The sequence below is a fragment of the Crinia signifera genome, chromosome 9, assembly GCF_055691185.1.
Source record: "Crinia signifera chromosome 9, ASM5569118v1, whole genome shotgun sequence".
NCBI lineage: Eukaryota > Metazoa > Chordata > Amphibia > Anura > Myobatrachidae > Crinia > Crinia signifera.
This window is the reverse complement of record NC_139225.1, coordinates 41487350-41501065: the sequence shown is the minus strand read 5'-3', so window position 1 is coordinate 41501065 and position 13716 is coordinate 41487350. Positions and strand designations below refer to the sequence as shown.

The 13716-nt window shown below is 46.4% G+C and overlaps 1 protein-coding gene across 1 annotated transcript in view; it reads left to right on the top strand.

Annotated features, from left to right (window-relative positions):
* COL27A1 (collagen type XXVII alpha 1 chain) overlaps positions 1-13716 on the top strand; it is a 321471-nt gene that overhangs the window by 280298 nt on the left and 27457 nt on the right. The window contains exons 44-48 of the mRNA XM_083158983.1: positions 3606-3659; positions 3807-3860; positions 5676-5729; positions 7525-7632; positions 7726-7833. Of these exons, the coding sequence (XP_083015109.1) occupies positions 3606-3659; positions 3807-3860; positions 5676-5729; positions 7525-7632; positions 7726-7833 (378 nt within the window). The remainder of the gene's footprint in view (positions 1-3605; positions 3660-3806; positions 3861-5675; positions 5730-7524; positions 7633-7725; positions 7834-13716) is intronic.

Here is a 13716-nt window from a genome sequence, read left to right as displayed (position 1 = left end):
TCGGGAGAAATTGGGGCACAGATTTTGGGGTGCTTTGTCTCCTTCATTCCTTGTGAAAATAAAAAATTTTGAGCCAGAACTGCATTTTTGTGTAAAAAATTACATTTTTTTACACAAAAATGCAGATCTGGCTCAAAATTTTTCATTTTCACAAGGAATGAAGGAGACAAAGCACCCCAAAATCTGTGCCCCAATTTCTCCCGAGTACGGCAATGCCTCACGTGTGACCAAAAAATACCAGTTGGGTGCATGGCAGGACTCAGAAGGGAAGGAGTGATTTTTGGATTTTGCAGCACAGATTCTGGTTGAATGACCCCCGAAACACCCATACAGTGGAACCCCCCCACAAGTGACCCCATTTTGCAAACTACACCCTTCAGGGAATTCATCAAGGGGTATAGTGTACATTTCAAACCCCCAGGGGTTTCACCAATTTTGATACAACTGAGCTGTGAAAATGAAAAATTTATTTTTTTCATTTTCACTGCCCAGTTGTACCACAATTGGTGAAACCCCTGGGGGTTTGAAATGTACACTATACCCCTAGATGAATTCCCTGAAGGGTGTAGTTTGCAAAATGGGGTCACTTGTGGGGGGGTACCTAACTTTTAGCATCTTATGGTGCCTAGAAACCTACATTGTGCCTAAAAAATAATCTCATAAAAAGGAGGCTCCAAAATCAAGTAGGTGCTCCTTCTATTATGAAGCCTGTGGTTTGGTCACCGTGCACACTAGGGCCACATATAGGATATTTATGAAAACCAAAGAATTGGGGGAATCAATTTTTAGTCACATTTCTCTAGTAAAATGTACTGTGTTCCTTAGAAAAATGTATTAAATTTGCAAATCTGCAAAAAAAATGAAATTTTGAAATTTCACCTACACTTTGTTTTAATTCCTGTGAAACACCTAAAGGGTTAACAAACTTCCAAAATGCTGTTTTGAATACTGTGAGGGGTGCAGTTTTTGAAATGGCATCATTTATGGGGGTGTCTCACATACAAGTCCCTCAAAGTCACATCAGAACTGAACTGGTCCCTAAAAAAATCAGTGTTTGAAATTTTCTTGAAAATTTGAGAATTTGCTATTCATATTTGAAGCCTCCTAGTGTCCAAAAAAATTAAAAGGAAGTTGAAATAATGATGGCAACATAAAGTATACATATGGTCTATGTTAGTTATTAACTATTTTGAGTGGTATGATTATTTGTCTCACAAGCAGAAAATTTAACATTTTGCAAATTGCTAAATTTTCCATTTTTTCACGACATTTTGGTATTTTTCACAAAAAAACACAGACTGTATCGACCCAAATTTACCACTAATTTGAAGTACAATGTGTCACGAAAAAACAATCTCAAAATCACTGGGATAAGTAAAAGCAAAAAAAAGTTATCCCCACTTAAGTGAGACATGTCAGATTTGAAAAAAATGGCTCTGTCAGGAACGCAAAAACTAGCTCTGTCAGGAAGGGGTTAATAACCTCCTCCACGCCCTAGTGGATGGTAGGGCATGAAATACCGCCTGTCGGCACATGTTGGCTCAAAAAACAGTGAAAAACCTCATGTCGACCTTATGACCAGTCGACCTTCCTCATGTTGACCTTTATGCAAATTCGACCTTAAGTCATGTCGACCTTGGCCCATGTTGACCTTAAGTCAGGTCGACCTTCCTGCCAGTCGACCTAGTGGGGTCGACCTAATGACTGTAGACCTAAATTCATTCTAATAGATGACCGCTTCCCGATTTTATATGTAACCTGCTTTATTACATAAATCGACTGAGAACAAATATTTCCATATACAGGCACTCACAGACTATCCATTATATTATTTACATAGTCACAAATAATTTATAAGGTGACCACTAAATGTAAGACATAACTTTTATTATATGTTCTTTAAAAGCATGCAAAATACATTCAGAAACATGACATGCTGGGAGTTTTAGTGGTTCTAGGACTGCTATAATACTATCACACATAACACTCAGCGGCTCCAGCAGGGAAGTGTCCCTGGAAACAATTTTTAGATGTTGGCTGCTATGTATATCCGGTAATATAATTCCAGCTGTTGTTCAAACCTGTCATTATTCTATCAGCTAAGCCCTTAAATTATCATGAATTCTGAGCTTGGCATTTAGGGGCTTTTTAGAACCAAGGTTCTGCAAACATCCAGCTTGAATAAAAAATGAAACCCTTTAGCAGATGGACAGTGTAGAAAAGGACGTGTATACTGTACACACGAGATCCGAAGAGATGAGATTGGGTCCGCAAGTCCTTGCTTGACTGAAAACACGATGATGGTTATTTAGGGTCTTATTAAATAACATTGTGCCCATGTCATCCAACTAGGGGTTATCTGGATTTAGCAGTCACGGTAGCTGGCAAATAAAAACAGATTTGTGATTGGATGTTATAGGTCACACCATTTAAATATATAAGCCACTGAGGGACCCATTTATTATGGATCACATTCAGTATGTATTACCATCGGTGGCAAGTACTACTGAGCACAGGCTGTGATGTGTTCTGCCTGCTGCCAGGGGGAGCCGCTAATGTGCGGATAGCCAGCATGGGCTACACAGCAGGCACTTCCAAAGAGGGTTCTTCAGGAACCCTCTTCCTGACAAGCATTGCGGTGTGTAGCCCATAGGCTACAATGTTACCACTATTTTTAGATGGCTTTGCATTCCACATATTGAATAAATCGGGATGCAACACATCCCCCATCCCCATAAAAAACAATGAGGGATACTGCTAGGGACAATGGAAGGATCTTAGATTCCTGCTGCAGTCCCTCAATCTTACAACCGAGGGATACTTAATATTTTTGGCTAACTCCGGATAATGGGTGTTTTGGGGGGAATTAGCAGCAAATATTGAATGATAAATGGGCCCCTAAATGTTTTAAAGCTGTAACCCTTGAAAAATGTGTAGACTTATTTTATTAACAGAAGTCACTGCAACAGGCTGTAAGAAGCAGCTTGGTAAAAATGTTTGCTTGGTTTGTTTCTTCTGCCTGCTAGTACTGATTGTATTTGCCTGTGGGAAATCTGAAGAATCAGTCATATGGTAGTGAGCAGAGAGACTTTGGATTGCCCTTTTAGGCTCTGAATTTTCTCTGACATCCTACCCCTGATTTATCCCCATTTGTTTTCAAATGCCATGCTGAGCAAGACATTGGGGCTGATCCAATTCAGAGCAAAAATAACAGAATGGGTGCCTGTGTTTTCCTCATGTTAACTCTGGAAGGAAGGTTCTGCTTGCAGCTTAAGCAGTTGCAAGCTGAATCTTGCAACAATTGAATTTGTCCCAATGTGTTTTGTGTTTGTGGCACCCCCTCCCCCATCACATGACCTATGGAGAAATGTGACCTTTTGGCAGCCATTATTGTTTGCCCTCCAGAGATATGCACTGAAAAAAGAGATAATGATAGCAGGCCAGCTAAGAACATTTACAATCCAATGCATACTTGAATGTTCTTTAACCTAATTAAAGAAATAAGTGGAACAATTTAAACCTCCTATATATTCCGGTACTGGAGCATATATAGATCATTGATTCAAGTTGACCATGTCCTAAACCACATGTTGATTTTCATACAGGGTCAAGAAGGACCAGAAGGCCCCAGAGGAAAAGCAGGACAACAGGGTTTACCGGTAAGATACTATCCATCCATAGCTTTTCTCAGAGGTAGTGGTGGTTTTCCGGGTATAGGTTATTTATTGTACATGGCTGGTACAAGAGTGTCGCTATTGGAGGACTTAACATGGTGTGTACCTTACATCCTTGATCTTTTCTTGCAGGGCCATCCTGGACCACCAGGTTTTCAGGGCTTACCAGGATCCAAAGGCGCTGTGGTATGTTCTTGCCAATTTATTTTACCTTGGCGAATAGCTGCCTGTGAGGGGCCATTTCTGAGCAAAACGTGCTGCAGTCTCCTCTAAATATCTGCAAAGGAAGACTGTAGGAGCTATGTGGGATTGCAACACCGCTTGTCTCCGTTGTGGCCTGCTTGTAGTCAGGGCCAGCTTAAGGTATAGGCACACTGGCCAGCTGTGTGCCTGCAGGCAGAGCAGAGTGGTGGCCAAACAATCAGAGCGACCATGCGCATTTTCTACCTGTCTGCATGCTGATTGGTGGATGGCTGGAGATATCCACCAATGAGCGTGCTGACAGCCATTCACTGGATGCATGTAGAGAGAAGGAATACTTCTCAGTGGATCTGTATAATTTTATAGTATAGAAAGACACAAAACATGTTTTACCCCAGCACACCAAGGGATATTAGCAATAAGATTTGAAAAACCACATGGTAGGAGGTAATTCAGAAATATTAGTTACATATACTGTATCTGCAAAGATCTGGCAAGCCTCCAGGCAGCTTAAAGGGATCTCTGACACTGGGGGTCCCTACACTGCCTGATAACAGTACCCACTCTGGGCCACATAATTATCTACTGCAAAGGTTCTCAAAGTCGGTCAGTATCCCACACAGTGCATGTTTTGCAGGTCTCTTCACAGAATCAACTGAAATAATTGGCTCCACCTGTGGATCTTTTAAAATGTGTCAGTCAGTAGTAATGAGTGCACCTTTTGGTGACCTGTAAAACGTGAACTGTGTGGGGTCCTGAGGACTGAGTTTGAAAACCCCTGGTCTTATAGTAAGGCTACATGATAATAGCACAACTACGCACCCCTAGTATGAAACTTATATTATTACTTCAATGTGGATTGGTTGCCATGGCACCACTTCTCCACTCTTATCACTGCTTCATCTATTTCCCCTAAAGGCCCCCATACATTAACTCAGTTTAGGCTAATTTCACCAGTGCCCGACGGAACAGGCCCAGAAATCTGCTCAAATCGGGTCAGTGTGATGTCCCCTCAGTTCCGATGCACTAGTCCGTATGCATAATACTTGAGTCGGAGGCCGGACCAGCATGCAGGAACTGGGCTGGGGAACAGGGGGTAGCCTGCAATCCATTACAAGTTTAAGGTAGGCATGTGACGCTGCCACCCGGGAAGGTCCCGGTCGGCTCGCAGGTGATTGGCTGGGCATACACTGCTGCGAGAAATTGTTGTAGTGTATGCCCAACTTAAGTGTATAGTAACATTCCGGTCTCTTCCAATCTAGTGTAAAACTATATGGGCATACTGTTCACTAACCAACGCTATGCTTTGCCCTAACCTGTGTTCTTCGCATTCATGATCCGTTAGTAAAGCTACTATAGCAACAAATCTGTTCATCAATATAAATGTTGGCCTGTGCTTGGGCTGTCTGCATTGGGCAGATGCAAAACCTCCTGGGAGTGAGTAATCTGTGGCATACTACCAGTGAAAGCAGCGCTCTAGCATTGTACAAAGCAGTCTCGCCTACTTGCTAGAACCAATAGGTTGGATGAACGCGAGAATCATCATTAAGCGTTTGTGCAGGGCGCTCTGAGATTCAGCGCTAGCATTTGTGAATAAAATCCTTGTGCCTAGCTTGCTGGTATGTTTGGAAGGTATTTCATAAAATTGCTATGATTTACATATGTAAGTGCTGGATTACTGCCTGGGGGTGGAAGAACACGGAGAATGACATATAAAGTTTTGCAGCAGAGGAAAAGTGCTTTAACGTTTGCCAGCTGTGAAATTAATCCTCATTACAGCTCATTTCTCTTTTTCTGTAGGGTTTAAAGGGTAAGCCAGGAAAACCCGGAGAGTCCGGTGCTCGTGGGCAGCCTGTAAGTTCAAGTCTGGTTTCTTAGCAGCATACAGTACAGTATAAATGTAGACCTAGATGCTTGTCGTTTTCTCATTGATTCACAAGAAAACTGTAGTAGACATAGAAGTATAATCTGATACATGCATACATGACACGGTCCACCTCCTGATGTCAGTTACTGTAAAGATAGTATTCCATGTATTGCATACCCTCCAACATGACCCATTCCATTAGGTACAAAATGCTCTGTTTCTGGACTTCCCTGCCAGTGGCAGTTGCAGCTGTCAGGCTGCAGCACAGTCCAATATTCAAAAAGGGGAGCCACACCTAATGCCACTCCAAACATCATTCTCCTGGACTTACTGGCAGTTGATGTGACCCCCCTCTTTGAATACTGGACTGTGCTAGAGTCCAAGCTCTGTAACTGCCACTGGCAGGGAAGTCCAGGAACAGAGCATTTTGTACCTAATGGAATGGGTCATGTTGGAGGGTATGGTATTGGTCATGTGACTTGATCCTTGTCCACTACGGACAAGGATCAAGTCACATGACCAATACATGGAAATGTGAGATGACTTCTAATATCCCAATAATTTACAGTGGTGGGGGCACTACGCTTAACAGTTATGGTATAAAAGGTTAGCATTGTCTAGGTCGACATGGACAAAAAGTCGGCATGAGTGTTTTAGGTTTTTTTTAGGTGTCCATTTGTAAATTTCAGAACATGGACCCCAAATTAGTATTCCGCTTGGTTCGCAATGCTTTGGGCAAGGAGTCATTACCACTTCCTCTGCTGTATATTACATGGATGTTTGAAATGACAAAGGCGTTCGAGACTAGCATTATGTCGACACTGGGAAGGTCGACATCAAAAGGTCGACATGAGTTTCTCATTGGTTTTTGTTTCCTGCTTTGGACATACTATTTTATTCTCCCACCAACCGCAGTGGATGGTAGGGCATGAAATACCGCATGTCGGCTAAAAAAAGAAAACGGTGAAAACCTCACGTCGAACTTTTGACTGTTGACCTACTGCTTGTGTTGACTTTCCAACCCATGTCAACCTAATTCAGGTGTCAAGCTTCAGGGGTTGGACTAATGCATGTCGACCTTAATAAGGTTGAGCTAATGATCGTATCCCCTGTGGCAGGGGTTCCCAAACTGTGCGCCTTGGAGCACTTGCAGGGGTGCCTCAGTTTGGTGGTCCAGAACCTATTCAAATTATTTATGGTCAATGTAATAGGCAAAATCAGTGCTTGTGGCTTCCAGTTTTAAAATATGTGGATAAATAGAAGTGAATGTACATAACTGGACCTAAGAATGACATATAAGCACAACATATTTAATTTAATATTGTTTTCTGAAATTCTCAGTAGCAAACTTTGCACCTAGGGGTGCCGTGACAAATATTCTGACAATCTAGGGTGCCGTGATGCAAAAAAGTTTGGGAACCACTGCCCTGTGGACATATAAAGGCATAGGTTGGCTTTAGGTAGAATGCTATTATACAGAAATCTAAGGTGACTTCTAATATTCCTTAGAGTGCACACGACTGAATGAACACTGAAGTGATTATACGATATGACATAAGCACTTACTGCATGGATAAACTCATGTAAATAATAGCTGTATTAATAGTATCAGCCCTTGGTTATTCTATATTAGCATTGTTTGGGTATTCAATTGAGAATAGGAGATTATGGCCTGAAGTCAGCAATCAGTAGTACAAACTTCAATCCTGGGAGAGGGGCAAAGGTTATGGAACATTTTGCATGTTGAGCCTGATTGTATAACTTTCATGTCTTGATTTTTAGGGAACAGTAGGAATGGCTGGTCCAAGGGGTGTTGTAGGAAGACAAGGCCATGAGGGGCCCCCAGGACCCGATGGAATACCAGGAAAAGATGGCAGTACTGGGCTGAAAGTGAGTGTTGTCATTTGTTTTTCAAATATACATTACAGTATTAATTCCTCAAATTGCCTTTTTTCTAACTTGTATTATACAATGTGTTCCCAGGGAGAACAAGGAGATGATGGTGAAATCGGCCCTGCTGGGATGTCTGGAAAGCGAGGAAACACGGGTGTGTCAGGCTTACCTGGGGCTCAGGGACCAAATGGACTCAGGGTAAATGTTGCATACGCATGACACAATTATAATAAACTTGATTATACTCCAAAATTGCTAATAGGTAATTAAGGATAAACTAATACGGGTCATGTTGAGGTTTGATTCCACGTCTGGTATACCATTCGATTTTTGACATTGATTATCTGTCCTCTAATCTGTGGACCAGAGTGATGGCCTGAGATGGGAGGGGAATGGCTGCGTTGAGAGGAGACATAGGGGGTTACTCATTGTGGGATTCTGACTGTCAGGAAGCTCACAACAGTCAGAATCTGTAAACAGTCTGTTTCCGACAAAACTGATCCGACTTATTTTCGGAAGTGTCTGAAGATGGGTTTGGAAACATGGTTTTAAGAAGATTGGATAGAGAGTATGGGTGGCAGTGGCGGAACTACCGTGGGTGCAGGGGGTGCAGCTGCTATGGGGCCCGGCGGGTGGGGGGGCCCGGGCCCCATGGACAGCAAGCAAGCACTCCCCTGCACACCGTGACCGCCAATATACAGAGCCGCCATTAAGCAGGCCCCCCCTGGGCTTGCCTGTGCAGTGTGCTGCTCTATGCTGGGCTGGCCGGGGGAGAACTTGAGAAGGCAGGCAGGGGGGAGGACGACGCCGCCGTCGCCGCCGTGCACTTTGACCCGCGAGATGTAGCGTCATCATCCCGCGGGTCTGCTGCTGCTGCTGGCGTCCAGGAGACGTGGTATATTTAAAAGTCACATCTCCCGCTGGACCGCGCTAGCCAATAGACACTCGCGGTCCAGCAGCCACCAGTTGATTGGCTGCTGGACCGCGAGCACCTATTGGCTAGCGCGGTCCAGGGGGAGATGTGACTTAAATAGCAGCACCTGACCGTGCACAGTGGGGAGCTGGGAGCGGGCAGGCCCGGCGATAGCGGGGAGGGGGTTCGCGGAATGCACCGCCGCTGCTGCTGCTGCCAATAATCTCTGCATTAGTGTGTCCCACCCACCCTGCACTAGTGTGTGTGTCCCACCCACCCTGCACTAGTGTGTGTGTCCCACCCACCCTGCACTAGTGTGTGTGTCCCACCCACCCACCCTGCACTAGTGTGTGTGTCCCACCCACCCACCCTGCACTAGTGTGTGTGTCCCACCCACCCACCCACCCTGCACTAGTGTGTGTCCCACCCACCCACCCACCCTGCACTAGTGTGTGTCCCACCCACCCACCCTGCACTAGTGTGTGTGTCCCACCCACCCACCCTGCACTAGTGTGTGTGTCCCACCCACCCACCCTGCACTAGTGTGTGTGTCCCACCCACCCTGCACTAGTGTGTGTGTCCCACCCACCCTGCACTAGTGTGTGTGTCCCACCCACCCTGCACTAGTGTGTGTGTCCCACCCACCCTGCACTAGTGTGTGTCCCCCACCCACCCACCCTGAACTAGTGTGTGTCCCCCACCCACCCACCCTGAACTAGTGTGTGTCCCCCACCCACCCACCCAGCACTAGTGTGTGTCCCCCACCCACCCAGCACTAGTGTGTGTCCCCCACCCACCCTGCACTAGTGTGTGTGTCCCACCCACCCACCCTGCACTAGTGTGTGTGTCCCACCCACCCTGCACTAGTGTGTGTGTCCCACCCACCCTGCACTAGTGTGTGTGTCCCACCCACCCTGCACTAGTGTGTGTGTCCCACCCACCCTGCACTAGTGTGTGTGTCCCACCCACCCTGCACTAGTGTGTGTCCCCCACCCACCCACCCTGAACTAGTGTGTGTCCCCCACCCACCCACCCAGCACTAGTGTGTGTCCCCCACCCACCCAGCACTAGTGTGTGTCCCCCACCCACCCAGCACTAGTGTGTGTCCCCCACCCACCCAGCACTAGTGTGTGTCCCCCACCCACCCAGCACTAGTGTGTGTCCCCCACCCACCCTGCACTAGTGTGTGTCCCCCACCCACCCTGCACTAGTGTGTGTCCCACCCACCCTGCACTAGTGTGTGTCCCACCCACCCTGCTGTGCACTAGTGTGTGTGTCCCACCCACCCTGCTGTGCACTAGTGTGTGTGTCCCACCCACCCTGCTGTGCACTAGTGTGTCCCACCCACCCTGCTGTGCACTAGTGTGTGTCCCACCCACCCACCCTGCTGTGCACTAGTGTGTGTGTCCCACCCAGCCACCCTGCACTATCTCACCCACCCTGTTCTGCACTATCATTTACTCACACCTTCCCTCCCTGCAAGCACATTTCAGTCCCCCTTGGCAACGCTCAATTTCAGTCCCCCTTGGCAACGCTCAATTTCAGTCCCCCTTGGCAACGATCAATTTCAGTTCCCCTTGGCATTAAGCATGAAGCCCCTGGCATCAAGCATGTAGGTAAGTGGCACTTATGTGTTAAATGTGTAATGGGCATTACGGTTTGTTAAATAGTGTGCAATGGGCATTGCGGTGTGTTAGTATGCGATGGGCATTACGGTGTGTTAGTATGCGACGGGCATTATGGTGTGTTCTATAGTATGCAATTGGCATCATGTGTGGCCTTATGTGTAATTGGCGTTATGGCTGTGGCATTATGTGTAATGGGTATTACAAAGTTCGCTAAAATGTGCAATGGGCATTACGGTGTGTGGTATAATGTTGGGCCATGCCCACTTTTCACGGAGCAGGAGCCTCACCTACTACAAATTGGGGGGGCGCGAAACATGCCCTTGCTCCGGGCGCCGTGGCACCTAGCTACACCACTGGCTGCGCTAGGGAGAGACTCAGGAGGGGGGAGTCAGGGACACTGCCTTTGCCTGCTGCCTGGAGTGGGCCTGTGGACGCACGTGCAAAGGGATCTGGAGTCTAGATCCATCATCCGGAGTGAGGACCCCTAAAAAAACATCATCTAATATATCTGGTGAACTGGGCAATATATTTTATTACTGTATTTTTCTGCATATGTGGGTCGCATAATGTGTAATGGCGGGTCGGGCACTGTGGTGGGTCACATAATGTGTAATGGCCACTGCGTTGTGTTGCGTAATGGGCATTACGGTGTGTTGCATATTGTGTAATGGGCGTTGCAGTGTGTCGCAAAAATGTGTAATGGCCACTGCGTTGTGTTGCGTAATGGGCATTGCGTTGTGTTGTGTAATGGCGGGCACTGAGGTGGGTCGCATAATGTGGGCAGGGGGGGGGCCCCATTATAAATTCTGCTATGGGGCCCACAAAGTTCTAGTTACGCCTCTGATGGGTGGAATTGGAAGGCAACACATCTATGTTTGCTGGTGCAGCTTTATGAAGAGAAAGTTTGCAAAGCCCATGTATATTGATGGTTACAGGTCTGATGTTAGCGGAATGGAGGAAGTGAAGATTATTCATGTGGAGGTAGTGGAGTTGTTAGTAGTCATGAAGTACAGTTTTTACGTCTGAAGCTGTAGAAGTGGGTTGCGGTCCCTTGGGTCCACTGTGTCTAGCTTGACATGGGACGGGTCGACGCAATCAAATGGATGACACTTGAAAAGGCAGAAATTAGTTTTTACCTTTTTTTGTGTCAACGTTGACACCTGAAAAAGGGCTCATTCATACAGCCCGAAACGCGTTGGTGGTTGGAGGAGAAAGTGAATACCCTAGAGGTTTGTGGTAAGGTGCTGGTTGTGATCTTCAGCAAACTGGGTAGCCTTCTATCTGGATTGGAAGGTACCCAGACCACCACTCACCTTGGGATTCCCTTCCCACTTTTTTTAGACTTGGTTTTACTTGTCTTATCGTTTGGAAATAAATTTTGGATTTTTACAAAAACATTTTTGAAGTCAGCTGTCCACCTGTGTCCTGTGAGGAGAAGGGTCGGATGCAAAGAAAACCTTTCAGCGCACATAGGGCACCTATTCCTGGTGAGTGTATACCTCAAGGGGTTCCTGGTGATGTTATCTGTCTGGCTATCGGTATTTGTGTATGCAGAGGTCAAGAGAATCTAAAGAAACCATTACATGCACATAGGGAAATTCTCCCAGGTCAGTCTTACATTCCTTTAAGAACGAATGGGCGGAAGAATTGTGGATTGAAATATATCCTATTGGTGATAAGACTCCATCATCCAGGGGACTGCAGCGCCATTTATAACACCATTTTTTGTAAATGTTCGCTCGCCATATGAAGGGACACTTTACAGTTGTCATTCGTGGCCCATGTGGATAATACAGTATGAAAAAGTCTCAAAACATTTGAAAAATCTTAAAAAACTCACGTTGACCTTTTCGTTTGTCGACTGATGCCAAAAAGTAATATTGCTTGTGTCGACCACATGGTGTTGACCTATAATCCGGTTCCTGTAGAAGTGCGAGATGGTCATGGAATAGAGATAGCAGAGCTGGTTAATATGGAAGGGCTATAGGTAGTGGATGTACCTGGTGTTGTATTAGTGGTGCAGGTACATGATGGGGATAAGGGAATGGCCAGGATATGATGGCATACAGAGATTGGAGAGGCCTGGATATGATGGCATACAGAGATTGGAGAGGCCTGGATCGGATGGCATACAGAGATTGGAGAGGCCTGGATATTATGGCATTCAGAGATTGGAGAGGCCTGGATATGATGGCATTCAGAAATTGGAGAGGCCTGGGTATGATGGCATACAGAGATTGGAGAGGCCTGTATATGATGGCATACAGAGATTGGAGTGGCCTGGATATGATGGCATACAGAGATTGGAGAGGCCTGGATATGATGACATACAGAGATTGGAGTGGCCTGGATATGATGACATACAGAGATTGTAGAGGCCTGGATATAACGGCATACAGAGATTGGAGAGGCCTGGATATGATGGCATACAGAGATTGGAGTGGCCTGGATATGATGACATACAGAGATTGGAGTGGCCTGGATATAACGGCATACAGAGATTGGAGTGGCCTGGATATAACGGCATACAGAGATTGGAGAGGCCTGGATATGATGGCATACAGAGATTGGAGAGGCCTGGATATGATGGCATACAGAGATTGGAGAGGCCTGGATATGATGGCATACAGAGATTGGATAGGCCTGGATATGATGGCATACAGAGATTGGAGAGGCCTGGATATGATGGCATACAGAGATTGGAGTGGCCTGGATATGATGGCATACAGAGATTGGAGAGGCCTGGATATGATGGCATACAGAGATTGGAGAGGCCTGGATATGATGGCCTACATAGATTGGAGTGGCCTGGATATGATGGCATACATAGATTGGAGTGGCCTGGATATGATGGCATACAGAGATTGGAGAGGCCTGGATATTATGTCATACAGAGATTGGAGAGGCCTGGATATGATGGCCTACATAGATTGGAGTGGCCTGGATAGGATGGCATATATAGGCATACATAGATTGGAGTGGCCTGGATAGGATGGCATCATACTTGCCTACTTTTGAAAAGCAGTTTCAGGGAGATTTTAGATGCTAGGGCAGGTTCGCTGAGGGAGGAGTTAGTGGGTATGAGGACGGAGATGGGAGAGTTAGAAAGAGGCCAAGGGCTGGGACACTGAGGAGGTTTAGGCGGGTGGGCAGGGATGCTGTGGAAGTTAGAGGAAGGGTGAGGGCAGGATAGCTAATAAGGAGTTATAAGGAAGGCAAGGGCAGAGACACTAAGAGGGGAGATTTGGGACGATTTTATCCGTTCCCAACGGCACACGCCGAGAAATCGACCCAAATCAAGTCAGTGTGATGTCCCCTCAGGTCCGACACGCGGCCCTGGCATGCAGCTCCAACCTCCCTCCCAGTGACAGGCTGGGCGGGGAACAGGGGTCGCATGCAATCCATCACAAGTTTAGGAACGCATGAGATGGATGGCATGTGACCCTGACGCTCGGGACGGCCAAGCCGCATGTGATCAGCTGGGCATATGCCGCTTCGAGAAATCGTGGTGGGAGTCAGAGGGAGGGTGAGGTCAGAGAC